Source organism: Balaenoptera borealis, assembly GCF_965194805.1.
Source record: "Balaenoptera borealis genome assembly, chromosome: 21".
Classification (NCBI taxonomy): domain Eukaryota; kingdom Metazoa; phylum Chordata; class Mammalia; order Artiodactyla; family Balaenopteridae; genus Balaenoptera; species Balaenoptera borealis.
The window spans coordinates 14,765,649-14,789,966 of record NC_138880.1 but is presented as its reverse complement, the minus strand read 5'-3'; the positions used below and the strand labels follow the sequence as shown (position 1 = coordinate 14,789,966).

Below are 24,318 nucleotides of genomic sequence, written 5' to 3'. Positions count from 1 at the left end.
TTGAGGAACCTCCATACTGTTTTCCATATTGGCTACACCAGTTTACATTCCTACCAGCACTACAGAACAGTTCCCTTTTCTCCACATCCTCACTAACACTTGTTATTTGTTGTCTTTTTGATAATAGCCATTCCAACAGGTGTGAGGTAATAGCTCATAGTGGTTTTGATTTGCATTTTCCTGATGAATAGGGATGTTGAACAACTTTTAATGTGTTTCTTGGCCATCTGTATGTCTTCTTTGGAAAAATGTCTGTTCAGGTCCTCTGCCCATTTTAAAAATTGGGTTGTTTGTTTTTTTAATGTTGAGTTGTATGAGTTTTTTGTATATTTTAGATATTAACCCCTTATCAGATACATCATTTGCAAATATCTTCTCCCATTCAGTAGGTGGCCTTTTCATTTTGTTGATAGTTCCCTTCATTGTACAAAAATTTGTAGTCTGATGTAGTCTCATTTGTTTACTTTTGCTTCTGTTTCTCTTCCCTGAGGAGACATATCCCTATTGCTAAGACTGATGTCAGAGAGTGTACTGCCTGTGTTTTCTTCTAGAAGCTTTATGGTTTCAGGTCTTACGTTTAAGTGTTTAACCATTTTGAATTTATTTTTGTATATAGTGTGAGAAAGTAGTTCAGTTTGATTCTTTTGCATGTAGCTGTCCAGTTTTCCCAACATCATTTATTAATTTTTAATTCAGTACAATTATAAGTTACTGTGTTTAATGAACTTTTAGAGATGCTCACGGATATCTGGAACTACTGGTATTAAATTGGTGAATGATGACTTTGTTAGCTGGGAAAGAAAAGTTACTTTAGGAACCTAACAGCTATTGCATAAATGTGTCATGGCTGAATTTTGTTTCATTGAAAGTAATTTTATTGTCATTGTTAAGGTTTTTTTTTTTTTTTTAATGTTTTTACGGGGGTGGAGGTGGATTGGTATGCTTAAGAAAGTAACCAGGTTATTCTGATATTTTAGGTTCAGGTTTTTCCTAATGTTTTTTGAGAGAACAGTGAACACATCTCATCTGTCACCAAGTACCTTTTTATCTTCCCCAACTTACTTTCCGTTATTTCTTCTGTGTCAGGAAAATAGATATTATTTATATATATATATATATATATATATATATATATATATATATATATATATATATATATGTATAAAGTTCATGAGTTATTTTTCTAGACAGTCCCAAACTTATTTTATTGTTACTTCAGTCTTTTGAGTATAATTTTTTTGCACTTAAGGAAAAAAATTATAAATAAGTAAATGTAAGAGCTGCAGTATAAATTTTCTCTTTTATAAGTGTAAGTCGATGAATTTAGCAGTTCAAATGATATACAGTGCTTGTGGCTTTGCTGACAGTCCAGTTAGGTCGAAAGAGTCTTTAAGCTATGACTTTGCTACTGTAAATAAAAACATCACTTTTTAATACTCCAAACACTTTAGGATTTTCTCCTTTTATTAAATTTTAGAATGCATTGTTGTTATTTACAAGATTTAATATTGCCCAAGATTGTTCCTTTGAAGCTTTAAGTTTAAGCAGTTTAAAATGCTGAACACAACTGAAACAAATTACTGTCTCTATAAACTCAGACCTAGTGAATAGACACCAGTGACCTTACATTTGATATTGAAACGTTTTTGAGTGGTTTTAATTGAAACTCTAACATTAGAATAAGAAAATTGTTGTGTATATTGGGTTTAGGTAATGTGTTATGAATTTAGGTTTTCCTCCAGTGCCAGCACAATGCTTTCCACATAGTATATTTTAAAATTTCTTTGAGTATGTGAAATAATGTAATTGTTTCTCCTACTGCTTAGGGGAAAGAATGTGCTGAAATTTACAAAAGAGGTTCCTATTACTTAGTTTGGTTGGGGAAGAACAATTCATCAGTGTGAACTTTTTATTGCTACTTGCTTGCCCTGCTCAAATTCAGACTCTGTTACTTATGACTCAGAGGTTCTGCGTGATCTGGTTTTACTGACCTTTCCTAATGCACCACTGCCCCTTCCATCCCCAAAGCAATGAAAACCTTAAAATACCCAATAATCCTTGACAGATATGCATAGGGTATTAATGGAGGAAAACACAAAATAGAAGAACATAGGAGACCTCAATTGAAGGAGAGGTATATCATACACATGGATTAGAAGACTCAGTATTTAAAATTTTCAACTTTCCAGAATTAATTCTAATCAGTAAGCTTTAAAAAAAACCAATTTCCAACAGCTTCTCATGGAACTTGAAGATATTTATATTGAACATCAAAAAACAGTAATAGCCAAGATAATTTTTTAAGAGGAGCAGAGTGGATTGACATTGCCCTACTCAATATCTAGGCTTATTTTGAAGTTAAACTATTGAACAAACAAACTGATGGAAGAGAAAAGATATGGAAAAAAATAAAATTAGATCTTTAACTCACACCATACTTAAAAGATCTAAATGTGAGAAGCAAGATTATAAAAGTAATCTAAAAGAAAATGTAGGAAAGTATGTGAATAGGAAAGATACTTTAAAGATCACATAGGAAGCACAAACCATGCTTCCTATGTATGTAGGGAAAGATTGTTTAAAACTTGTATGAAATCAAACACAATGTAAACAACGTTTAAAGACAAGCCATAAACACAGAGAATATATTTATAATGCATATAACCAACACAAGATTGGTATTCAGAATATATAAAGAACTCCTACAAAACAATAAAAAAAAGACAAATGAAAAATTGGGCCAAGATATCTGTCTGATAGCTGACAGATGAAACTTGAATTGTCAGTAAATATATGAACAGATGTTTGTATCAATTTGCATGGATTCAGCTATAGATATTCCAGAACTCAACTAACAGAAACTTAAAGCCTAAGGACATTTATTTCCTGCTTGACAAGTCTAGAGGTAGGAAGTTCAAGAGTTGGTCCAGTACCTTATGAGCATAGGAAGTATCTATGCCATTATTTTCATAATTCTCTTGACCTTCTCATCATGGTTTCAGTGGCTCCAGATGTCACCACCTTTTATGAGAAATTTTCTAAAAATAGAGAGGAAAGGAGAGAAGAGAAAGGGACCCTCTTCCTTCATACACCTTCTCTTAATGGGGAGAAAAATCTTTTCAGAAGTTTCTAGATTTTCCCTTCTGTCTCATTGCCAGTCACTGACAGAGAGGAATAAAATCACCTTTCTAGCTTAGAGGAATCAGGAGTCACTCCCTGGACTGGGGAAAGGATTGCCTTCTCTTAGCGTATATTGTCTGTCCAATTCCTGAGCAAAATTGAGTTTCTGTTTGCCAGCAAGAAAAGGGGATAATTAGAAAAAGCATTTGACAAAATTCAAATCCATTTATGATAAACAGTCAACAAAGTGGGTATAGAGGGAACATAACTCAACATAATAGAGGCCATATATGACAAGCCCACAGCTAACGTCATACTCAATGGTGAAAAGATGAAAGCTTTTCCTTTAAGATCAGGAATAATACAAGGATGTCTGCTCTTGCCACTTTTATTCAACATAACATTAGGAGTCCTAGCCAGAGCAGTTAGACAAGAAAAAGAACTAGAAGTCATCCAAATTAAAAAGGAAGAAGTAAAATTGTCACAATTTGCAGATGGCATATTATATATAGAAAATCCTAAAGGCTCCATCAAAAAGCTTTAGAATAAGAAAATTCAATAAAGTTGCAGGATATAAAATCAATACATAAAAATCTGTAGCCTTTCTTTGCACTAATAATGAACTATCAGAAAGAGAAATTAGGAAAACAATCCGATTTACAATTGTATCAAAAAGAATAAGATACCTAGGAATAAATTTAACCAAGGAGGTGAAAGACCTGTATATTGAAAACTGTAAGACATTAATGAAAGAAACTGAAGAAGACAAATAAATGGAAAGGTATTCTGTGCTCATGGATTGAAAGAATTAAAGTTGTTAGAATGTCTATACTGTTCAAAGCAATATATAGATTACATGCAACCCCTATAAAAATTCCAATGGTATTTTTCACAGAAATAGAACGAACAATTTTCAAATTTGTATGGAATCACACAAAAGACTCCAAATAGCCAAAGCAGTCTTGAGAAAGAAGAACAAAGCTGAAGGCATCACATGCCCTGATTTCAAACTACATTACAAAGGTAAAGTAATTAAAACAGTATGGTATTGGCATAAAAACAGACACATAGATCAATGGACAGAATAGAGAGCCCATAAATAAACCCATGCATATATGGTCAATTAATTTATGACAGGAGCCAATAAAATATAATGAGGAAAGGACAGTCTCTTCAATAAATGGCATTGGGAAAATTGGACAGCTACGTGGAAAAGAATGAAACTGGACCACTGTCTTACACCATACACAAAAATTAACTCAAAATGGATTAAAGACCTGAATGTAAGACCTGAAACCATAAAGCTCCTAGAAGAAAACATAGATGGTAATCTCCTTGACATAAGTCTTAGTGATGATTTTTGACTCTGACAAAAAGCAAAAGCAACAAAAGCAAAAGCAAAAGCAAAAGCAACAAAAGCAAAAATAAACAAGTGGGACTACATCAAACTAAAAAGCCTCTTCATGGCAAAGGAAACCATCAACAAAATGAAAAGGCAAACTACTGAGTGAAAGAAAATATTTGCAAATGATATTTCTGGTAAAAGGTTAATATCCAAAATATGTAAAGAACTCATGTTGAAAACAATGATGGAAGAATGTGTGTGCGTGCGTGGGTGAATTGAAATTGAGTAGTCAGTCAAAGTCTCTCCTAGTTGTTATCTTTTGGCTGAGAATTGGATGACAGAAGGAGCTAAGCATGTGAAGATCTGGGTCTAAGGTCTTCAGGCAGAGCACACAGCAAGTGCAAAGTCCTCTAGACTGAAATAAGTTTGTCATATACAGGGAACAAAAAGTGGAAGACAGGGTTAGTAAAGCTCAATGAGATGGGAGAGGTGAGAGTGGCCAGCTCACATAGAGCCTTGTTAGCTCATAAGGAGATTTTAGTAATATTTTATGTGTGTTATTGGAATCCATTGCAGGATTTTAAGTAGGGAAGTGACCTAATCTGATATGTGCCTTGAAAAGATCACTCTGTCTACTCTGTTAAGGATGAATTGTCGGGCAGCAGCTGTGACAGTAGAGAGACAAACAGAAGGTTACGTGCTGAAGTCTAGACAAGAGATTGTGGAACTTGAAACCAAGCTGGTGGCACTGGGGAGTAGGCAGATTTGAGATGTGTGTTTGGAAGTACAGTTCATGCATATCAGGACTGAGGGAAAGAATTCTTCAGCAGTAAAATGAGGGTAATGGTATCTCTCACAGGGTGTTATCACAGGAGCTAATGCTTGTCAAGCATTTGGCATACTTCTTGACACACATAAGAGCTTACTAAATGTTAGCTACTTAGCATTATTATTGTTATTTTTATTGTTGTCAAGAATAGGGCATGTACTTTAAGCAAAAAGAATTTTTCTGTAAAAGCTAAATTATACCTGTTGTACAGCTCTCAGATTGGAAGTGTTATAGCATATACTGTTTTGTTGGTAAAAATCAGAGTATTACTCTGTCTTAATTTTTAACAACCTTTGGATCAGAGGGCGATGGTTCATTGGTTTTCCTTTTGTACTTCATAATACTGAACCATAAATATATATATATATATATATATATATATGTAGCAATATTCCTTTTAAAAACTGTGACTTAACTTTTTTAAACGTGTGCTAGCTTGATGAACTGCGACGCTGAAAATCTTGTCTGCAGTATGTCTGTAATGCTTTCACTTAGGGACTGTTTCTTTGAGTTAGTTACTGATACATTACTTCAACTTCTATGTAGTCCTTTGAACTGACCCTAATTATTATTTTTACTTTGGTTCTTTAGACCCAAATAAACAAATCAATTATAGAGATAATTATGACTACAAACCTTGGTTATGAAACAAAGGCCTTATATAACCATCAGAGATAATGAATTCTCTTTATGTGTGAAAAATAATGCATATGCATTCAACATGGATAGAATGGTGAATGACCAATTATGATTTGTACTTAACAGTACAGGTAGAGTATATGTTTTGATAAACTTTTTATGTATGGTTTTCTAAATTATAGTACCTTAAATAGGAGACTTATTTGTTTCATAGATAACAAAACCTCTGATTTAATAATGTATTTTAATACAAAATCAAATTAGAAGAGTTGACTTCATAATTGCCACATAAAATGTATCTTTACTGATTTTGACTGTTCACCTCTACCTTCTTTTGTAAACTTCTATGTGTACACCCACATATATTTTATACAAAATTATGTTTTTATATAATAATTAAGAAAACAGATAATCAAAAAGAAAAAAATTCCATACTTCTGCTACTTAGTGATTTAGTCTCTTTTTCTACCCATCTATGTATCAAATATATATATATTTTTTTCTCCTATATTTTGTTTTATATATTTTTAATCTAAAAGACTGATTGATCTAAAAAAAAATCTATGTTGTTGAATTTTCTATAATATCCTGGTGTGTGTGTGTATGGTCTATATCTTTTTTGGTGATTTTTTTCATTGTGGTAAAATATGAATTTTAAAATGTTAAAATTTTGTTTATTTTAAGCAATTTAAAAATAAAATACCATTTTAGCCATTTTAAAGTGTATGACTCAGTGACATTAAGTACCTTCACAGTGTTCTAGCATCCTTTTAATACAGGATGGTATTATATCAAAAACCATCATTTCATCATTCACTTAACAGAGTCTTTATTGTTGGGCATCTAATTTCCATGATTTTCTATAAATAATGTTATGATAAATATTTTTTTTTTTAGTAAGCATTCAATTTATACTGTTTTAATACGATAATTTTAGACCCAGTATTACACATACAAGTAAATCTAAAAGGAGGGGAGAATACATGTTACATTTGTACACCAACATTAATGTGACTGCAAGTTCCTATCATAACACAGAATTCTAGTGAAACTGTTAAAAGTGGCTTATCCAGGTGTATGACTTCTATCTACAGTTATCTCTGGGACCAAATGCATTCACATTCCTCCACATGACTCCACAAGACCACTTAATAAGGATTCACGGGCCCCAACATAGCACCAAATGAAGAATTTCCTTGCCACCAAAGATTCAGGGAATGAGCATAGAACTCCAAAAACTACTCTGAAGATGACTCTCTTTATGTTTATTCTCACCATTTTCCAATTTGTTTAGATGTAGCTAAATATGGTCTACAAGTACCTGCAAAAGAAGTTGGCCATAAAATTACTTACAATAACACAGCAAAATTTAGTTCTCTGCAAAATAAGTTAATATAATACTGTTTGTTCCCTCCCATAGATAACTTTGGATTTGTAATATTTAATTTCCTTCACTTCTATTTTAAAAGAAAGAAAAAACATACAATAGGGGTAGCCAAACTATTGCATGGAAATATTTATCCCTTACTTTCCCTCCACTTTACAAAGCAAATTGTATGATTCTAACACTTTTAAAACAAAATAGACTTTAGGAATAATTTGTTCTAAACTACCTGTATAAGTTTCCTGTGGCTGCTGTATCAAATTACCACAAACTCTATGGCTTTAAAAGAAATTCTTCTCTCTCACAGTTCTGGAGGCTGTCAATCCAAAATCAGTATCACTGGGCCAAAATCTAGGTGTTGGCAGGTCTGTGCTCCCTCCCAGGCTCTAGGAGAATCTGTTCCTTGACTATTCCTGGTGGATGCCAGCATTCCTTAGCTTGTGGCCACATCACTCTAATATATTATGATAAATATTCTTGATGCAAAATATTTGTTCATATATGAATCTTTTTTAAATGATAAAGTTTGAAAAGAGGTATTGTTGAGTCAGAGAGTATATTTGTTTAAGGCTATTCATGATAGTGCTACATTTTTTTCTAAAATGTCATACCAGTTTTTATTCACATTATCAGTATGTGAGCACAGTTCCATTTCACTTTCTTGCTGATACCAAGCATTTTTGTTCTGTTTTGTTTTATTTTATATTTTAGATCTAAAAGTTTTAGTAAAAAGTAAACACACTCTTTGCTATTTTGCTTCAAAGTTATAACGTATATCTTTTAAAGTGCCAATTGATACGTTAAGAAGTATCTTATTTTATCTTTATTTATTAGTGAAGAAAAGAAATTAGTTCTCAAACATTGTTAATGCACTGATTAGGGTGAGTTTGCACTCAGGCTTTACTCAGATCTATAAAGCAGGAAAATCACTAAATCTTCATGGGTAAAGAAAGCACCTGTGGCCCAGTGGGAGAGTAGGGCTGTGATAGTAGAGGCAGGAAGCACATTGAAGTCAGAGAATTAAACAGAATGTAATATCTGTAAAGTTTGGCAGATATTAAAGAAACAGCAAGATGGTGATAGTTACATTAGCATGTACCCTATACTTTTGGTGTTCCAATTACTAATATGAAATTGACTTCTTTTCACCCAAAATTTTCAACTTTACTTGAAGGATATTTTCTACGGAAACCTAATTCTAATAAATATCTGTGGAAACATATCTTTTACTTTGAAGACTTTTTCTTAGAGCCTGCTTTTCTGAAATGAGTGGATTTCTAAAGATAGTGTGGAGGACATAACGTTGAAATAAACCTTTTTTTTTTCCTTCTATTTTCCACATGGTTCTCATTTATTTAGTTTATATATGCATAAAATAAAGGAAGATATGACCCTTATTGCTTTTCAGTTTTATTTAAGATGTCATTTTCTAACAACATTGCGTGGTAAGTAATAGCATGGAGGTAGTGATACCTAGCCAGTTAAGTTCTAGTTAAATTTAAAGTAGGAAAGAAAGGATCATAAATGAAAGTATTAAGCTGGTAAAGATAAAAATGCTAATATTTGCAGTTTCCTTTTTTTTTTCAACCCATTGCAGTGTAGCTTGTAATTTCATCACAGTACTATAATGACTTTCAAATTGTCAAAATGACTGTTCTTTTCCATTCGCCATTGATCTCACTAAATGCTCATCACGCTGGACTTTGCATAGTGTTGTTGCCCTTTGACTTCCATAATGGTGTGTTTTCTTGCTTTTCCTTACCTTTCTCAGTGCTTGCCTAGTCCTTACAGTGCTTTAGATTTTTTTCTAGCTCTTCCGACAACCCCCCACCATTTTTCTGTCTGAAAATTGTGATACTTTTCACCAGTGTTCTGGCTCTGTATTTCCAAATGCCTGCATTCTCACTTGTTTGTCATAAAATTTCCTCCAACTCAGTAAATCCAAGCTTGAATTGTTTCACCTAACTACCCATTCACTTAGTTTGGCTACCAGTCCCAAGGATAGATACTATGGCATTATCTTTATTTTTTCCTTTTCAAATATCTTGTAACCAAACTATCACCGCACATTTCTGGTTTCCATGTGTTCTTCTCCAGTTGCCCTAGTGTAATGTTGAGTGTTGTGATTTGTCTTAGATTTGGTTGTCATTGGTATTTAAATAACCTTTATTAAAACATAGAGATGGATTTTATACATATGATTTTGTCTTGTGAAGCATGACGGGAAAGTGAATGCCTTGGACAGGAATCTTGCCTCATTCATTTTACATTTCTAGCACAGTTGCCCAGCACATAATAGATGTTGAAGAAATGTTTTTTTGAAGGAACCGCGCAAATTAAGGGAAGAGCTTTCTTAGTTCTAAGTTCTGTGAGATGAGAGAATCCATTTGAATGGCAACTTTTTTTTTTTTTTTTACCTTTTGCTATAGAACACAGTACTTCAGTTGTTCATATTTGTTGATATTAATTATTTTTTGTTATTTGTTAAAGGAATTCTAATGGTTCTTTTTACAAAATTGACTTACTGTATAAAATATTTTCCCTCTTCTGTTTTAGGTTTTGGAAGGAAGGATGTGGTAGAACACTTACTGCAGATGGGTGCTAATGTCCATGCTCGTGATGATGGCGGTCTCATCCCGCTTCATAATGCCTGTTCTTTTGGCCATGCTGAGGTTGTGAGTCTGTTACTGTGCCAAGGAGCTGATCCAAATGCCAGGGATAACTGGAACTATACCCCTCTGCATGAAGCTGCTATTAAAGGAAAGATCGATGTATGTATTGGTAAGTATTATTTGTTGATATCTAAATTGTATGATCAACCTGATAGGTGTAACATTTTAAATAAAGATTTACCCTTCTTCCTTGTTTTTTTTGCAGTGGAAATAGTGTTCCCAGAGAATAAATAAAGAAGGCTTTATTACTTCTTATTCTTAGAAGCAATTCTTTTCCACCAAGGGAAAGTAGAGAGATGGAAATCTAAAGTTGGTTAAGAACAAGTTTCACAACATTAACTCTCCAAATGTGAGACAAATGTCCACTGGTGTGGAACTAAATTTTGATGGATTACTGCTATCAAATTTAGTTAATTTACAGTCTCTTTAAAAGACTGCAAGTTTTCCATCCTAGCATCAATGAGAACCATTATAAAGTACAAGTTCTTACTGAACTGGATGATATATTTGGATGTTTTAGGTTGATTCAAGGAAAGTCATCTAGTACTAAGGCAAAACCTTTTTCTTTATGTTACTAAAATTGAACACCAGCTATTTTATTAGCACTGGAAAAGCTTTGAGTGGTTTGAATACAGTAGTTCAAGGCCTCATATTTTCAACATGTGCCATAGTCTAGAGAAAAAGCAATTTCAAACAAAATTGAAATTTTCAACGATTTTAAGTATTATGATTATATGAAATTGTATTCAATCAGCATGTCTTTCTCTTTTATATGTATCTAAGTATATTTTTTTTAGATTTTGCTATATTGTATAAAACTCTTTCATTTTGAATCTAAAACAAGCTTCTAGAGAACAAGCATAATTTCTCCTGAGTGTATCATCTCTTTCTTGAAACTTAAGGTGGTGGATGTTTGTTTAGCCTGTGGCAGGTTGATTTACATAATTGTTGTCTTCCTGAATGGCATCCATTTGTTTAGTCAGATATTTTTATGATAAAACTCAAATAGATATGTCATTTTTAAAGATACAGAGGCGGTGCCATTATTAAGATTTTCTCCCTCTTCGTAGCCATCTCTTCCAGCCTCAAATATACTTTTTAGTTTTCCTCAAATTATTGCATTGCCTGACAAAACTTCTTTATCCCATTCTCTGTCATTATCCTTTGTCACTTCACCATCCATTGATGTGACCCTTTGAACACCCTATCCTTTTTGATCTTTGACATCTTCCATTTTCACTTGATTTACCCATTTCCTCCTATGTCTCTCACTAAAACAGCCATGTCCTAGACTAAGTCATTTCATAAAACTAACCCAAAAAGCTTGAACTTACCACATATTCTCTGACCACTAAACATCTTAAGTTACTTGTGATAAGTTACTAAGTGATAACAATTATCGAACTTGACATGTATTCTTACCTAATCTTCTAGACCTTCAACTTCCCTACTTTCATCCTTTCTTGCTTCACTTTGTCATATCCATTGGATTTTTCTGTCATTAGTTATAGAATTTTATACAGTTTTCACCTTCTTGGAATATTATCCCTTTTAGGCTTCAGTGTTCTATTTTCCTACCTGTACCTCTCTGAATTTTTTATTCTATCAGTGCTTTTAATACCTTATTGAAATTAATATTCCTCTCCTCCTCCTAAATCCACCTCCCAAAAGTATATAATGAAAATGCTCCTTTTATCTACGTTCATTTATTGGTTTTTGAGTGTCAGTTATAAATTGAGGTTTAGTTTCAGACACCCCATTTCCTACCATAAAAATACTAAAATTCATTCCATAACTAAAAGTATAAATATATACCTCTATAAACATTAGAATATAAAACCAAACTCTTAATATAAAGCTATATTATAAATATTCCTTTTGGGTCATTTTCCTGCATGGGCAGAATTGAATGAGGCCTTTCTAATTCTGAGTGCAGTGATATTTGTATCTAAACTATATACTTTGTTTTCCTAAATCTCCCACAGGCAAGCATAGGCATTCTTTATTGCCCAAAGAACTTTTAAGTACAAAATTAATTTTTTGAATATTTTTATTGATGATTGTGATTCTGATATTATAGATTCTCCTCTTGAAGTGATTAAACCATTTTTTTTCCCACGGAAAACTACTGATGTCTTACTTTATCCATTAAAAATTGCAAAGGAGCATGTCTTTGCTGATGTTGTGTGCTTTGGAGATGTAGATTTGTTTCATCCAGTTGTGGATTCAAAAGGCTTTACACGTCATAAGTCAGCACATCACACTTTATCTTCAGTTCCATTGATCATAGTAGAATTGGTCACCATTTTGTTGATGATGATCAATAAGATTGTGTGGGACTCATTATAAGGACATAAATGTGTTTGATATTTGGGTGGGAGTTGAAGTTAAGCTTTTAGCTCTTAACCTCTTATGAGTTGACATTGGCTAGGATGGTCTAGGAAACCAGGCTAGGATGGTCTAGGAAACCATCAATTGTATACTATAGAGTCTAAGGTCTAAATAATACAGAATATTCACAGAATTATAAAATATTTATTAAATTAAATAGAAAATACATTTCTCATCTATTTCTCATACAACTGAATCTATAAATCTTTGCATAATGGGTCGATAAAACTAAGAAAGCCTCCTGTATGTTATCTTGGCTAGATTGTTGTGTTGCCCTTGCTAGATTGCTGTGTATCCCAGTAAACCACAGATCTTAAAAAATCATATTGCTTTATTATATTTGACTCTTTAGAACTCTTTACATAATAAGAGGCATTTATTATGTATTTTTAACTTTTATTTTGAAATATAGATTCACAGGAAGTTGCAAAATTAGTACAAGAAGATCCATGTATCCTTCACCCAGTTTTCCCCAGTGGTTACATCTTATGGAATCATAATACAGTATCAGAAATAGGAAACTAGTGTTGGTACAATGTGTATAATTCTATGCCATTAATCACACGTTGAGATTCATGTAGCTACTACTGCAGTCAAGATACAGAACATGTTATCAGACTCCCCCAAAGATCCCCCTCATTCTACTTATTTATAGCCTACTTTTATAATGACCTACTCCCCATCCCACATCCTTAACCCCTGGCAACCACTAATATGTTCTCATGTGTATAATTTTGCCATTTTGAGAATTTTATGTAAATGGAATCATACAGTATATAATTTTTTGAGATTGGCTTTTTTTTTTTTTTCACTTGACCTTCCAGATTTTTTTTTAAATTGCTGATTATTATGCCATGGTGTTGATGTACCATAGTTTAGCCTTTCACCAATTGAAGAACATTTTGGTTGTTTCTACTTTTTGGCTATTACAGATAAAGCTCCTGTGAACATTTGTGTACAGTTTTTTATGTGGAGATGAGTTTTCTTTTCTCTAGATAAATGCTCTGGAGTGTGATTGCTGGGTAATACAGTAAGTATATGTTTAGATTTTTAAAGAAACTGTCATAGTATTTTCCAGTGTGTTACATGATTTTTCATTCCTAACGGCAATGTATGAGAGATCTAGTTTCTCTGCAGCCTTGCCCGGATTTGGTATTGTCACTATCTTTTATTTTAGCTGTCCTAATAGCTCAACAACGTTTTAATTTACACTTCTCTAATGGCTAGTGATGCTTCACATGCTTATTGCCATCTGTATCTCCTCTTTGGTAAAATGCCTCTTCATGTCTTTAGCCCTTTTTCTTGAAATGGAGTAGGATGTGTATTATCTGGGATGCTTTAGTTGCAAATAACAGAATACCTCATCAATAATCGCTTAAACAATAAAATCTTATTGACTCACATGATAGAAAGTCTGCCCGAGGTTACAGGATTGACTCAGGAGTCTCAACAATCTCTAAAGAATAGTCAAACATGTTAGCTTTTCCCTCTTGGTTTCAAGGTGATAGCAGTAGCTCCAAGTGTCGTATTCTCACATCAACATCCAAAGCAGGAAAGGAGGAGGTAAAAAAAGGGCTTTTTCTACTTAAGATTTTTTTTTTAAGAAGAAAAATCTTTCCCAGAAAACTTCCTCTTAAGAGCGCATTTTTCAGAAGTAGGTTACATGTTCATCCCCCTGCAGTAACCACTGGCAAACAGGAATGAGATTATCAGAATTAGGACCAATCATGATTTATCCCCTACATCTGGGCACCTTGCTTCCCAAATAAAATTGGATTTTTTTAAGTAGTAAGAAGAGGAAATAAGTTTGAGTGGATGATTAATGATGTTTCCACGGAAGGATAAAACAAGTAAGATATAAGACTTATTAGTAACATGCCTAGGAGTGGGATTGCTGGGTGGAATGGTAAGTGTATGTTGAATTTTACAAGAAGCTGCATTTCCCTGATGGCTGAATGTGTTGAGCATATTTTTATGTACATATTGATCATTTATGTGTATTCTTTTTTTTTTTTAATTTTTTTAATGCATTTTAAATTTATTTATTTATTTATTTATGGCTGTATTGGGTCTTCGTTTCTGCGTGAGGGCTTTCTCTAGTTGCGGCAAGCGGGGGCCACTCCTCATCGCAGTGCGCGGGCCTCTCACTGTCGCGGCCTCTCTTGTTGCGGAGCACAGGCTCCAGACGCGCAGGCTCAGCAGTTGTGGCGCACGGGCCCAGTTGCTCCGCGGCATGTGGGATCTTCCCAGACCAGGGCTCGAACCCGCGTCCCCTGCATTGGCAGGCAGACTCTCAACCACTGCGCCACCAGGGAAGCCCCATTTATGTGTATTCTTTTGTGAGGTCTCTGTTCAGATCTTTTGACTTTTTTTCCTTATTATTCCCGAGTTTTGAGAATTCTTTTTTGTGTTATGGATATAGACCTGTGTTGGATTTATATATTGTGAATCCTTTCTCCCAATCTGTGCTTTGCCTTTCATTTTCTTAATGGTGTCTTTAGGCAAGCAAAAGTTTTCAATTTTGGTTGAAGTCCAATTTGTCAATTAAAATAGAAAAAGTATTTGGTGTCTGCCCAGCACTGGAAAAATAAGGTGAGGTATCTAATAGACAATTATTCTTAGGTTAAACACAGTTTATAGTGAAATAAGATTATAGTTTTAATTATCAATACATTGCAGAAATTCAGGAGAGCAGGTTTTGGTTTAAGGGTCTCGCTTGAAGTGCTTTATGATAACTTAGGATACACTTTTAAAAATTAAAATGAAAGAATTAGCTACCCCATAATGAAAAATTGAATGTATTATGTGGCTCATTTTTAAGATTTAAAAGTCAGGTGGACCTTGTTTAATTAGAAAATAATTATCCAAAATATGCATGGTTATTTCTGTGATAACATTGTTTGCCCCTACTATTTGGAAGTATATTTCTAGAATCTAGGGAAATAGGTTATTTTTAATAACTTGTTGCCTGAAATCTTTCTGTGAAGGAAGACATTAATTTGTAATACTTAAACTTTTTTTTTTTTTTTTTTTGGTTTGTGCTATCCCTTGGCTCTTCTGAGATCAAAAGACACACACAGATGTTCTTTGAGCTGTTTCTTCATGTCACTGGCTTTGGTCATAGTTTCTCATATTCCCGCAGTATTGAGACAGGAATTATAAGCAGTTTAAGTAGTTCAAAGACAGTCTTTATAGTTCTGGTGTAGTCTTAACCTCTAGTTCTTATTGGCATCTCGGAGTAGAGTAGCCGTCTGTCCACTCAATAGTATATTTCCTTTCCTTTTTTTTTTCCCAACAAAATGTGAGTTGAGAGCCAAATATAAACTTCGGAGCACAAGTATTAAGGACCAGAGTACCGTTTACCATATTTTAGTTTTTCCTACCTTTGTTATTTAGGGATCACATTTTCACATAGAGTCCTCTTCAGCCTGGGTCTATGAGTGAGGGAACTCCCCTGCTGTCACTTTCCAACTTGTAGCAGAAGCAAGGAATGAACTTATTTTACTAATAAGCCTTTGAGATTATGGAGAACATTGTTACTGGCCATAACCTAGACTACCCTGACTGACTACACTCTATTTATGAAATTGAATTCCTAAGTAAACAATAAAGAAATGGTTAAGAAGAATGACTTGTTTGGTTGCCATCACAGAGAAAAATATCTTTGAGCTGATCCCCAAGTGAATCAGGGTCATAAACACAGTTCAAAATGCTTTCCTACTTAATAATTAGCATATACAAGTGGTATGTGCATAGTGATGAATTACACTAAAATTGTTGTAATCAAAATATATTTGCTTTCTAATGCAGCTGTAGGGTCAAGTGACAGTCTCTTAAACTGAATCAGGTAAGGTGTCAATTTGAGCATGCTTCAAATCAGTTAGTGCCTTGTTATATGCTCCTTTGGTATTCTGCTTAGATTGTACTTGGTTCTTCTTGGCTGATCCTATTGTTAGTTTTCTGTGGTAAGGAACTAACAATAATTGTCTCATTTATTCTTGTATTCTTGTTGCCTATACCTGGTATTTAATTGTATACTCAAGAAATGTGTGTGGAATGGCAGAGCAATTCACAGGAAGATGGCTAGGTTCTCTCTGGCTTTTTTGCATTACTTTGTGTTAATGTGGGTAAGGAAGTTGAGTAATTTTCTACTTCTTCTTGATTAGGCGGTATTTTGAGATTCTTTTATTTTAAAGTAATGTGAATTTGCAGCATGTCCGATAATCCTATATTTATATACAAATATAAAACGTATAGTCAGATATAAATTATGTTTAGATAATCTACCATTTGTCAAATCGTCATTCTTCATTAATGGTGGGTTGTTGAATATTGGTTCTGAGCATGCATTGACTTCTGGTTATGGATTTTCTATAAGGAATGGGCAGTCATACACTTTTTGTTGTTACTTGTAGATTAAAGCCATGAGTTCTCCTGTCATGAACTGAAGAGTTGAGACAGGGAGGGAGAAGAAAGAAAAAGGTGATGTTGGTACATTTACCAAAAATTGCTTTGGTTACATGATACATAATACAGTGTTTTCCCTTGAGGCAGCCCAAAGTACCTAACCAAACAATTTCACTAATATTTATATCCTATGCATGAAGCAGATGATTCAAATTACCTACCATTTTACTAGTGAAGAAAGGAGAAAGCTGTTACTTTGCCACAGTCTGTAGAGCTGATATAAAGTTGTTATAATAAGAAATGTTTTCTTGACTAAGAACAGAAAGTTCTCTCTGCTTAGTGAGATTTATTTGAGTGTATTTTAAGCATAAAAAACTAATTTCATTCTTTAAATGTGCCAAACAAATCCTTCTGTATTCTTAGTTCAGCTTTTTAGACCATCTAATATCTAACAAATTTAAAGTGGTAATTTTACCTTGCTTTAAAAAGAAAAACAAAAACAAAATCTTAAGATAATCTATTTACTAAAGCTTAAACTGTTTTTATTATTATAACTCACTCCTAAAGTAGTATCTCTTTCATAATTTCCAGGTAACTCTATTTTATGTATCTTTTATCTAGAAAGATATATTCAAACTCTATTTTAAATTACCTTATCTACACACTCGTGTTTCTCTTTGGATCATATAAATCTTTCTCCTTTACTAAATTACCTGATCACTTCCATAGTCCTTTGATGAAAAGTCCTGGAGCTTGGGAGTGGCATGGGATTGAGGGTGGGGGGAGGGAAGGGTGGGATTGCTTCTGGTACATTCTTGTCTTATGTTATTTCAAATATAATATATTGAAGATTAACAGCTTTCTGGGTTTTGTCTTAACAGTAATATTAAAAGTAATAGATGTTCATTTTAAAAAAAATTAGCAAATACACTGATAATAATTTTCACACCTTATTTTCTGGCCATTTAGATTTATGGTAGCCAATAAATGAAAATCGGTTAAAATGTAAAAAATTTTAAACTTAATTCCTCAGTTGTACTAGCCACATTTCAAGTACTTAATAACCATATCTGGCTATTGGTTACCTTATCAGAGTGTGTAGATATTGAAATTGCCATCATTGTAGAAAGTTCTATTGGATAGTGCTGTTATAGTCTGTGTACCTGTGTCCATAGTCCTTTCTACATAAAAATGAGATCATTCCACGCATCCTGTTTTCTTATTTTTTCACTTTGTGTTATGACCATGTTTCATTATCTGTGAATATTTTTGTCTAATCTCATTTTTAAAGGCAGTCAAGAATTATATAGAAATAACCACTTTTTAAATCATTCACCTATATTAAGCCATTTAGAATATTTCTGAATTTTCACTATTTTATAAACAGTACTATAGAGACTTATCATTTTCATTAATTACATATGTAAACCCTAATTACTTTAGGATAAACTACTGGAAAGCTAGAGCTTCTTAATAAGAATCAAAGAAATGTAGCTGCTGGAGTACTTGATTAGGGCTCTTGATTTAGTCTGTCACATTATCTATCCATATGCCATCCATAAATGAGCTAGGTTAAGAAAAGTCATTTCCTATACCTTCCTTACTCTTTGCAAAAATCCATTGAAAATTCAGTGAAGTCTTGAGAATTTGCTTCACTTGCTTTTGTTTCATTATTCTCTCCCCTTTTCCTGCCAGAATACTTCCCTTTGGCATTTTTTTTTTTTTTTTTTTTTTTTTTTTTTTAAATATTTACTTATGTATTTATTTATTCTAGCTGCGCCAGGTCTTAGTTTTTTTTAGAAATTCACGTTCTTTTATTTATTTATTTATTTATTTATGACTGTGTTGGGTCTTAGTTTCTGTGTGAGGGCTCTCTCCAGTTGCGGCAAGTGGGGACCACTCCTCATCGCGTTGCGCGGGCCTCTCACCATCGCGGCCTCTCTTGTTGCGGAGCACAGGCTCCAGACGTGCAGGCTCAGTAATTGTGGCTCACGGGCCCAGTTGCTCCGCGGCATGCGGGATCTTCCCAGACCAGGGCTCGAACCCGTGTCCCCTGCATTGGCAGGCGGACTCTCAACCACTGCGCCACCAGGGAAGCCCCCCCTTTGGCATTTTTAACATTACTTTTCCATATAAAAACTGAATTGGGATCTTTTTTAAACAAGTCTCAATGTAGCATTTTCATAAAAAGTTAAAAAATGGCAAAATTCCGTACTTTTATCCTTTAAAAGGAGAAGAGCCAAAAATGATAGCAATTTTTCCCTTCTGAAATAATCCCTGCTGACACTGAGCACCATTATCTTGATGACTTGCCCACTTATGTTCAACTTCATTCAAGAAGGTTAGAGTGTTTATGCATTTACCTGATATATTTGGGATTACTTTAGTAGGCATTCTGGTTAATGGTGTTAAATATATATTGATATATTTATATAGAGAGTTTGATATTTGTTCATTGTATTTTATTAAAATTCCCAGAATGAATGCCTTTATTCTCCTAAGCACTTAAGAAATATATCAAAGATGCTTAAATTAGGGGGAAAAAGGTCAAGTAACAAGAACAAAAGAACAACCAAAAACCTCATACATTTTAAAAAGTGATGTAATGCTTTGCTTACTGCTCAAGACTGTCTGTTAAATTAATTAATTATATGTTTGCATTTACTTTTAAATAAAACATGATTGTCCAAAACAGTCTATGGATTTCAGTGAGATGTATGGCTTAAGTTTGGTGTTGTATGAAAGTGGTATTTGAGGCAAATGGCTCATGTAACCAGTGGGTTCTCTTTACATGGTTATCGTGTTATCTGAAACGCGTGTATATTAAAACTGTGTCCTTGCTTTGTACAGTTCCCTGGTAACTGAGATTTCAGAGGCAGGCCCAGATTGGAGATAAAGACTTATGGAGTCCTTCTCACTCCCCATTTTCAGCTGACCAAACTAGAAAGTTGTTAAGTATAATAATTGCAGTTTCAGGCTTTAAAAAAAATGTTATGTATTTTTGTTGTTTTAGTTCTTCAATTATTTAAATCTGCTAATTCTCTTTTTTTAAGTGGGAGTGGGTGTTAGACTTTTCATCTGCAAACAGAATCCAGGATTAAGAATGTAACCTTATTGTGAGTTGTTTCATATTCTGCCCTCAGGTGTGACAGTACAGATAAGACATTAAGAAATCCCACAGTGTGTCCAAATATATGTTTATTTTGTGTCAAGCCTGAAAATTCCTATATTTGTTGTGGTACAAATAATCATGGTTACAGATAGAGGGCATATATTTCATTTTGCCTTTGGGGGGCACAATTTTGAGTGTTGATCTTTTGAAAGAATCTATTGTACTTGAGTATGAGGATGGAGGGAACAAGAGCAGGTATTCTAGTGGGTCTCCTAAAATGGAACCCTGGCCGTCTTGGTGTTATTGCAGGGTCTGGTTGCTTGCTTTCCCCCAGGGGGTTGTTGGATGGTATTAGGAAGAGGACATTGGTCATTGGAGGAAGGTATTTAGGACAAACGCGTAGATGTGCCCTTTAGAATTCACATGAAGGAAAGGAAGCTTGAGTTACAGTTCTGGTGTGATCTTGGCTTCTACTTGTGTAGAATGATAAGGTAGAAATTAAATGCTTGGCTTTAGAATTAAGTATGAATTCCTCTTTACCACAAATAATTTAGTTGCTTTGAGCCTCAATTTCTCATTTATAAGGTGGGCATCAGACCTACTGCATCAGGTTGTTATGGACAGTTAAATGAAATAATAAAGCAGGTAGAGCCTCAGCAAGTGCTTGTTTCCTTCCACTCTCTTTTCCCTTGGGTGGCAGCATAAGGTGTTCTCAGAGATCATTTCTGTGTTCTGACACTCAGTAAAAACTTAATGACAGATATGTGGCTCTTTGTTGCCTTCAATGTGAATTAGTTTATGTCCTTTGTTTCATATTCATTGTTACTTTGTAAACTTGAATTATGATTTGATAAGACATGAAACTTTTTTAAAAATTGCAATTTAGGGGCTTCCCTGGTGGCGCAGTGGTTGAGAATCCGCCTGCCAATGCAGGGGACACCGGTTCGAGCCCTGGTCTGGGAAGATCCCACATGCTGCGGAGCAACTAGGCCCGTGAGCCACAGCTATTGAGCCTGCGCGTCTGGAGCCTGTGCTCCGCAACAAGGGAGGCCGCGACAGTGAGAGGCCCGCGCACCGCGATGAAGAGTGGCCCCCGCTTGCCGCAACTAGAGAAAGCCTTCGCACAGAAACAAAGACCCAACACAGCCAAAAATAAATAGATAAATAAATAAATTTTTAAAAAATTGCAATTTATGCCTTTTAACTTAGCAGAGACATTGCAGATAGGATAATGGAAAATTATCGTAACGTAAACATTTTCCCCACAAATATTTCAATAACAGGAGTATGAAGTTCTGGTGATTTGCTGTGACTAAGTAAAAAGCGTATGAAAGCTTGACAAATGCAAAGAGATGTGAACAATGATAATTTTTTAAAGGCAAATTAATTATGAGTAAATAGTTCTTCAAGCTGCTAGAGGGCATCATAATTGCTGTTTCTGAAAATTGCAGCCCTCTAGGAATGAGAGAAGGGAAAGAGCAAAGGAGGAACTCTGTTAAAAGAAAAAGGCATTCTTTTCCTCCTCACTGTGGGGGAAAGGAGCTCAGGTGGGATGTGAGAAACGTGATTGAATACTGTCATTAAGAATATCGCTCATAGGATAATTTATCGAAAACAAGCTACATTAAAAAAATTATTTGATATATTTCCCAAAGAATGATAACTTAACAGTTATGTTCTTTGCCTCCTCGGGTTGAAAGTACAACAGTGTATTGAGGTTCCAATCATTTGAATTCTTAGAGACATAGGAAAATAATAATTGTGATATTATTTCTTAAGAAACTAAAATTCAAAGCAGAATCAGAATATTATGGTACTGGCTCAACCCTGTGTTCCCTGTGAAAAATGTTTTCAAACATGTGACTTTAAACCTTGTATCCAGTAGCACTAAAACTGAATTGGTCTTAATATTTTATAATGGGGGAATTTGCCTGGAAATGCTAGTAAGTCCTTGAGGCCTTACTCAGCTCGTAACAATTTAGGGATGGACTCAGAAAGCGGGTGAAACTTCTCTCAGAGAGATTGGGAGGCACCTTTTGCATGTGGTTGCTGTCCCTAGAACTGTAAAAGTTCTGTCATCCTGTAATCAACTTACGTGGTCAGACTGTAATATCTACTTTGTTACTTATTAGTGTTTTATTTACATGACTCTAGTCAAGTATTAGAAAAAGTGATCTTCCCCTAAGTACAAGGAAGTATAAAACAATAATTGGGCACAAACGAATTCATTGTTCCTAGGGCTGTTACCAGTTTGCGTTTATTTTAATCCAACTGGTATTTTTTTAGCACTCTCTGTGCACGGGATTCTATTTTTGAAAGGCAGATGAAAAGGTCCTGATTGAAGGGATAGGGTGTTTATTGAGTCCCTATTGTGTGCTAAGAACCAAGCTAGGTTTATATATATTGTCTGAATTATGACAGCAGTCCTTGGAGGAAGGTAGTGAAAGAGGAAATTGAAATTGACAGAGGTGAAGTCACTTGCCTCAGGCCAGACAATTGCTAAGTAGAGAGCAGTATTCTCAAACCCAGGTTTGTCTGACTCCTAGACAGGACTTTCTTTTAGACTTGATTCTCTAGGGTTTCCAGGTAGAAAGGAGATATGCTTTGTTATAATCATTCTTATATTTGTTCTACTGCCTGCTTTATCTTATAATAAACTGTGGTTTGTGTAAGCAGATAATGCTGACTTCCAGATGTATTGGGGCCTGCCTTAACTCCTTATTGCAAAAAGGATGTAATTGAATTGGATATAAGAATCTGCTATATACACATACAGAATAATGTATACCTAAGTTACTCCATATGTAATGGGCCTTTTCAAAAATTCTTGGTCTTCTCTATTTATAGGAAATCTTGATAATGGGAGCAAAATTTAATTGGAGGATTCTTTTATTATTATAACATTTCATGCCAAAGTTTGATCATAAAGAACTAGTCTCATGTAAATTCAGTAAAATTTTATTTACTTAGATTAGCTCTTTTGAGTAAGTAATTAAATATTTTCTAATGTCTTTAAAAAAATTCTTACATGCACATGTGTACTATATGTTAGCCACTGTTCTAAGAGCTCCTCAAATATTTATTTGTTTTGTCCTCCTAATAACCCCATGAGTAGGTACTGTTATTATCTCCTGATTTACCGGTGAGGAAATGGAAATACAGAGAGGTGATGTTGCTTCCTGGGGTCCCAGAACTAGGAGGTGGCGGAACTGGGATTCTAACCCGTTCAGTCTGGTTCCAGAGGACCAACTCTTAGCTATGGTGTTTTGCCATTAGTAAGTGCAGCAGACTTAAGAGAGAATTTGATTTTTTTGAACTTATTTTAGCTCAATGAACTATCTGCCTTTATGTGCCTCATTAGATGGAAACCCATTTGTACCTTTTTTACATGTCCCTCACCAGGAAATAAATAAGAATACATTTTTTTTCTAAGTTCAAAGGCACATAAAGGCAGATAGTTCCTTGAGGTAAAATTATGTATCACAAGTATGCTAGTCCCAGTTGTTGACAGAATTCTGAATTTTTGGTGACTTTTGTATGAAAGGCAAAGACTAAAAAAAGTATGGTTAAAAACCTGGACTTTTACACAATAGAAAATTACTTGTTGACTATTTTACTTAAGACTTATTTCTACAGTCTCAGCATTATCACAGATTCTAAATTAATGTATTTATTTTATATTGGAATTGTTTATTTAATGCTATACCATATTTAATGTTGTTTGCTTGATAAGAACCGCCCAATTTTTATTTCTCCATTGGTTACAAATTAATTACTTTAAAGAGCAGCTTTAAGAGAAGTATTGTTTTGGCGAACATACTTAAACAGCATGTGTAAAGATCATTTTTGTCTGAGGAGAAATATCTCTCTCATTATAAAAATAATATATATTTGTAATAAACATTAAAACACTGTAGAAATATGTAAAATAGAGACATTTTTGTAAAGATTCATTCACCATGTATAGCCATATCTACATAATACTTTAAGATCTGTTGTTGCTGTAGATGCCCATTGAGATCCGCCCATGTACTCTGGAACTAACGCCTCTTTCCCCATAACCATTGTTTTTATTGCCTCTTCCAGCTTCTCTGGCCAAGCTTTTGAAGTCCAGAACCAGATATGAGGCAAGCTGGAGCAAATTCTCTTTAATGAGAGTTTGGAATTAAGGTTCAGATAGTACAAGTATATGTATTGTCTGTTGCCGAGGGTGATGGCGATAAAGCTGGGAGACAGGGATAGACAGCAACAGGGAAAATTTGGGGACATGTTTTTGCCTTTGCTTTTGATGAGATGCCTCTATTCTTCAATAAATGTTCATGTTGTTTAAGCCAGTTAAAGTACTTTTTCTCCCTTGTAATTAAAAAAAAAAGCCCTCTACTTGATAGAGTCAGTACTCAAAGATATATTCATAAGTCA

General features: G+C 34.2%; 1 protein-coding gene across 1 annotated transcript in view; it reads left to right on the top strand.

Annotated features, from left to right (window-relative positions):
* Positions 1-24,318, top strand: part of TNKS (tankyrase) — a 181,122-nt gene that overhangs the window by 15,671 nt on the left and 141,133 nt on the right. The window contains exon 2 of the mRNA XM_082374938.1: positions 9,874-10,098. Coding sequence (XP_082231064.1) covers positions 9,874-10,098 — 225 coding nt within the window. The remainder of the gene's footprint in view (positions 1-9,873; positions 10,099-24,318) is intronic.